We start from the raw sequence: 6,000 nt of genomic DNA, 5'->3' as shown, positions 1-6,000 counted from the left end.
AGAGATCAAGAGAGGTCAGGAGAAGGAGGGTCTTCCAAGACAGAGTTAGAAGCTGAGAGTCACCATGTGAGCACAGACTCAGAAAGAGAGGAGTCAGAGGTTGGCCCTGCTACATAGCAGCAGGACAGTCCCAGTCCTGGTGACTCACCTCCTTCTCTGACACCCTGATCAAGGAGAGTGCTACACGTTATTGAGCAACAGACCAGACAGGCCTAGAGGAGGATCTCACCCCCTTCATCTTCTTGGGAGGGATTCAAAGTGAGAGGCTAGAGGGGGGAAGCTGGAGCTAGTGGTCAGTTTCAGCACCATCTTAGCTGGATTAAGGCAAACCAGAGGACTCTTCTTTGTTGTTGTTATTTTCTGTTAATAAAGAGTTAATTGCATTCCATGCCTGCCATTTGTGTGCCTGCCCTGCGGTTGACCTGGCTCATTCACAGTTCCTTGACACAAGACCAGTGACAGGGCCCATCACTCTTACAGTATTAGCATTTCCACTTGGTACGAAGTGGCCATGAAGATCAGATGCAACCCAAGAGAATTCTCAGCTTGTACGCCCTGTCTCTTCTGGGTTAGACAGGTCCACGCATGGTGTTGTGTCTCAGAGTCCTTTATATCCTGGATCCAACAAAGTTAAGAGGAAAAGGGGGGGGGTGAACTCGCACAATGCAATGATCTGTAGTATGAGGACAGAGGTCTTACAAGAGCATTCATATTTCCATCTGTGAAAAGGTGAAGGGTGTGGTCAAATGGTCCAAGGAAGGAGGTCCCATACCTCTGTACTAGAAGATCTGCCTTTTCTGCAATTCCAGAATCTGATCAGATTAGTCATGATGGCTACGACTCTGAGTGAAGACAGTGGGGATTCATTGCTATGTGGGAAATGATAAAAGAAGCAAAAACCCTAAAGAAACCCGACTCTATTTATGGTCACTCTTTCATCAATGTGAACTGTGTTCCCAGAGCTTCCTGGGAAACAAAACAAAACAGAAGTCTGGTGTCAAATAGCGACAGCATCCTCCTCCGCAACAGGCAGTGTGCAGATGCTCTACCCAGCCTTTTGAAGAAGAGGCAGTGAAAGGGGCAAGATGTGGTTATAGTAGAAGTAGGAGTTTTGCAAAAGCCCCCTGATGCTTCAGACTGGCCCCAACCTGACCCAATCCAAACTGGGGCTGACCCAACCTGAATCTGGCTCCAACTCAGTTCAGGGGCCTTGGATGGTGTTTAATAGAGCTTGCAGTTGGGAGGGATAGAAAATGGAGATCATGGCATTTTCTCTTCTCTCTCTTCCCCACCTGCCAGAACAGGCCCTTTTGAAAGCCCTGGATGATTCAGGGCAGACCTGCTTCAATCTGTGGCTGCCTCAACCTGACCCAGCTAAATCCTGAATTGATCCAATTTGGCCCAGTTTGGTTTGAGATCTGGAATTTGGACAGCTCTGATGCACAGCCCTGTTTAGAAGCCCGTGAATTGGTTGCCCAGTGTTGTGATGCAAGCCTTGACCTCGTCAGAGGCCTGGCCTCACCCTCTGATGTTGCTTCAGCTTTAGATTGAGCCTTATGTAGGAGCAGCAATTCCACCCCAGCTGCACACTCTGGGAAGGGACCACCTCAACCGCTCCAGCAGCCTTTTACTCCAATGGAGTCGGAGGATGATAGTGTGACTACCTCAAACCAGAGGGCCACTGATAGCCACTACGGACTCACCTTATTGACTTGATTTGCATGGGGCTTGATTTGCATGCAATTTCCCCTCTGCCCCTCTACCCTCTTTTTCATCCCCTGCTGAAGGGGACCCCAATCCCATAGTCAATCCCTAGTAGGTTCCCCATGGGAGAGTGAAGCCTAGGGACTGAGGAAAGGTTCTCTACCTCTGGTCAGGTCAGGAACTGGAGGAGAACAAACACTTTATCACTCAGGACAGCATTTTTAAAATTATACTTCCAGATCAATAAGCTGAACTTGATTAGAAACAGATGTGTTACTTCTGGTTTAAAATGTGATTTGCTCATTTTAATTATACACTTTAGTTTTTACCTTATGTATCATCACATGGTGCTGTGAATTTGTCATTTTAAAGATGTATTTTAAGGCTGAGCAGGAAACCTACAAAATCAACATTTTGCTGATTTTCACGAGAGATAAGAAAATGTGGAGCCCTGAAGTAGCGGGGGTGGGGCAAGTCTGGGGCTTAGTTAAGAGGAAAGGCAACTGACTCTCAGACTTTGGGATTGTTGAAATATATACAACAACAAAATAATAATCAGTTTGAGCTGTGCAACTGAAATTGGTTTTACTAGACATATCTTTTAAAAACAATGTGGACTAAAGTCACTTCTGAGGTCGCTTCGAGATTAGGGGTGGTAAAGCGTAATCTCCATTAGTTTCATAGGAGATCCACCCCTTGGTGGGTGTATGTATAAAATCCATATAAACGACTCAGGTCCCAAATCTATGAAAGACTGCCTCCTTCCTGATCTTGGGTGTTAAGATCATGAGAGACCTGTCCAATATTGTCCAATATTGTGTATATATTGTGATTTATTATCAGTGCTGTGTTTTAATCGTTTAAGTTGTTGTAACCCACCCCAGGACCTTCGGGTGAAAAGGTAATAAACTGTAATAAGAATTTCTTGAAAACAATATGCAAAACGTATTATACCAATTGCTTGCAGAAAAGGAGGCAGATCAGGAGAAATGTGCACTGAAACAAACAAACAAACAAGCAAGCAAACAAACAAACCATAAACTGATGCTTAAATGTACAGGACCAAACTTCAGACTGGGGGCGGAAGGGATGAGGAACTGCAATCGACAAATCCACCCGTGCCATTCTAGCTAGCTCTTTGCAGCCTTCCCGACCAAGCGGCTGCGTCCGGGACCCTTCCCCTCACTTGAGCATCCACCCAGCCCGAGGGTCCGGGAAGGGGAAAGCGGCTGTCCAGGCTCGGTTCCCTAGCAACCGCAAACAACCTGCCATGCGGAAGGCGCAAAGGACTGAGAAGAGGCAAGGGCTTCTTTTTGGAGCTGCGCGCAGAGGAGGCGAGATGCAGGAGGCGCAGTAGGTGTTTGAACAGAGGTGCCCACCCCGCTCCCTGGCTGCGCGGAAGGAGATGCTTTCCTGGCCCAGCGATCGGGGTGGGTGGGAGGTGGCGGATGGGGAGGAGAGGAGGGGGGAGGAGGGAAGGGGGAACTTTGGCGAGGCTGCAAATCCAATTGGCTTCTGCGCCGTGACAGGCAGCTGGGCGCCTCGCCCCCTCCTCCCGCGCGCAGCGCTGCCGGAGTGTGGATGGGAGCAAATGTGGGGAAAGTGCAGTCGGAGGCGCCGGGGCTCCGCTGACAGCACGCAGCCAGGGCGCTCGCTCTGGCCCGCCGGGCTGCCCCCGGTGCACTATGGCCAGGACCCCGGCGGAGCGCGCAGCCTCCTTGGCCGCCTTCCTCGCCTCCTGCGCCGCCTGCCTCGCGGCCACCACCAGCGAAGGTAAGAGCCCGGGAGCAGCGCGGAGAGGCAGCCCTTGCCTCGGGTGCCGGCTGGCACGGGTGGGCTGGGCGCTCGCGAGGGCTTGTCGCCCAGCAAACTTCCTCTCGCACTGCTGGGGAGGGTCTCCCAGAGTTTGATGCTCCTGGAGGTTTGGGGACAGCGACCGGGGAACCTGCCCGAGACCGCTTGTCCCTCCAGCTCAGCGTTGCCCACACTGACTGGGTTCCGGGCAGGAGATGGCTCAGGGAGCTACGGTCCTTTGCCACACAGCGGAGGAGAAGGACATCGGGAACTCCCGCTCTGTAAATAATGAAGAGTGCCCAGCCCAGGGCGCCATCAGTGGCAAGGTGTGTGCAGACAGGATGCCCCAGTTTTGCATGAGTGCAGTGGGCGTTTTTGGTCTGTGAGATGAGAAGAGGAAGAGGGTGGGTTGCTGGGCGTCTTAAAAGATGGACTTTGTTGCGTATAAAAGTCCAGGAAGGGGAGGCAGACAGGACACACCTGCTCATCACCTCTATGCTTTAGGAGGAGACTGTCCCACAACATTGTTGCTGGTTCCTTTGCCCAGATGCTGGTCTCAGTGTCCTTGGCTTTTGGGGGATCAGCAAGGGGGATTTTGGGCTGAGGCCACCTCTAGTGGCAGTCTGTCTTGGCTGGCATTCTAGAGCAACTGCCCATTTCTGCTGACCCCTCTGATACTGTCAAGACCACCTGCATCTTCCACCATGGCACATGCCTACTTGTGAAACTATGGCAGAACCAGCTCCTGCAGTGGAGCTGCTGTTTCTGCATGGCCAACTTCCCTGGACTTTAAATAAGTGCCCATCTACTGGCATGTTCGCATCCCACTGTTGACCTCTGTGCTCTTCCTTGAATCATCTCCAGAAGACATCCAGGGTCATTCTGTGGGGCCTCAGAGCGAACATCAGGTAGATGAATAACTAGCCAGAGTATTGATCAGTTCTGTGAAGTCTGGTGCTGTTAGCCTGAGTTCTTCCACTACTCCTCTCCAGCAACCACAGCAAAGTCTCTGCACCTCTTCACCTACAGAAGCTTTCACCAACCTGGTGCCCTCCAGATGTTTTTGGTGCTACAACTCCCATCAGCCTCAGCCAGCATCTGGAGGGCGCCAGGTTAGCAAAAGCTGAGCTACAGCATGCCTCTTGGTAGAGCTGCCCATCTCTCCATTATTCCTGTCAATTTTGTGCCACAACCATACTTCCAAAGCCCCTACCTGATTTTGCATTCATTTACAGTGGTACCTTGGTTCCCAAATGGTTTGGCTCCCGAACAAATCAGCTCCTGAACGCCGCAAACCCAGAAGTGAGTGTTCCAGTTTGCAAACGATTTTTGGAAGCCGAACGTCTGACACAGCTTCCGCGGCTTCCGATTGAGTGCAGGAAGCTCCTGCGGCCAATCGGAAGCCACGCTTTGGTTTTTGAAATGTTTTGAGAATCGAATGGACTTCCAGAATGTATTAAGTTCGAGAACCATAGTACCACTGTATCTGCTTTCATTTATATCCCTCCTTTCCTTCAAGGTGCATGGATTTCCTTCCTCCTACTTTACCCTTACAACACCCTTGTGAGGTAGGTTAGAGAGAGAGAGAGAGAGAGAGAGAGAGAGAGAGAGAGAGAGAGAAGCTAGCTCAGAGTCATCCAGTGAACCTTGTGGCTTCATTGGGATGTGACCCTGAGTCTCCCTAGTCCTTGCCATGACTCTAACTGCTACAAGTCTCTCTTATGAAGGTAAAAAGCTGGTATAGCCCAGTCAGTAGAGCATGTAACTCTTAATCTCAGAGTTGTGGGTTCAAGCCCCACATTGGGCAAAATATTTACTGCATTTGGACTAGATGACCCTTGTGGTCCCTTTCAACTCTACAATTCTATGAATCAATAAATTCATGTAGGATAATTCTATTAATGCCATTTATTTTAGCATTTATTAATGCTAAAAGCAACCTATAGGTTCAGGAGAAGCATACCTCTAAATATCAGTTGCTGGGGGGGGTGAGGACAATGGGGGATGGATGGTTGGGCCATCCCATGGGCATCTGGATGACCCCTGGCAGAGACAAGATGCTGGATAGGATGGGTGCTTGGTCTGATCCAAAAGGGCTCTTCTTATGTTCTTGTGAATAGCAGTGAAGGGGGGTTGTTGTCTTCATGCTTTGCCTATGGGCTTCCCAGAGCCATTGGATTGACCACTGTGGGAGACAGGATGTAGAATTCGATAGCCCTTTGGTCTGATCCAGCAGTGCTCTCCTTGGGTCCTCACCTGCCTCCATGTGCTTGTTAAAGAAGATATGCCCCTCTCCTGGTGCTCGTCTTCCTCCTCTACCCTGGCCTAGCTATTCAGAATCACAAGTACACTTGTGTTTCCCTGCCACCTAGAGACAGGGGGATCATCACCCACAGTTCTTACCTGCTTCCCCTGGTGGCTGAGAGATCACAAGGAGGTCACGGCAGGGCAAAGCAGTTCCCACAACCCTCCCAGCTCCCTAGCTGCTCTCTCTCACACGCC

General features: G+C 50.4%; 1 protein-coding gene across 2 annotated transcripts in view; it reads left to right on the top strand.

The window, feature by feature from the left end:
* Nucleotides 1–3,231: 3,231 nt before the first annotated feature.
* EPHA8 (EPH receptor A8) overlaps nt 3,232–6,000 on the top strand; it is a 61,669-nt gene continuing 58,900 nt past the window's right edge. For both annotated transcript variants that reach the window (XM_053400598.1, XM_053400597.1), the window contains exon 1: nt 3,232–3,477. In XM_053400598.1, the coding sequence (XP_053256573.1) occupies nt 3,390–3,477 (88 nt within the window). In that variant the 5' untranslated portion in view covers nt 3,232–3,389. The remainder of the gene's footprint in view (nt 3,478–6,000) is intronic.

Source organism: Podarcis raffonei, chromosome 8 (assembly GCF_027172205.1).
Source record: "Podarcis raffonei isolate rPodRaf1 chromosome 8, rPodRaf1.pri, whole genome shotgun sequence".
In the NCBI taxonomy this organism is placed as follows: domain Eukaryota; kingdom Metazoa; phylum Chordata; class Lepidosauria; order Squamata; family Lacertidae; genus Podarcis; species Podarcis raffonei.
Note: the sequence above shows the minus strand (reverse complement) of the source record. Positions and strands in the feature narration are given on the sequence as shown.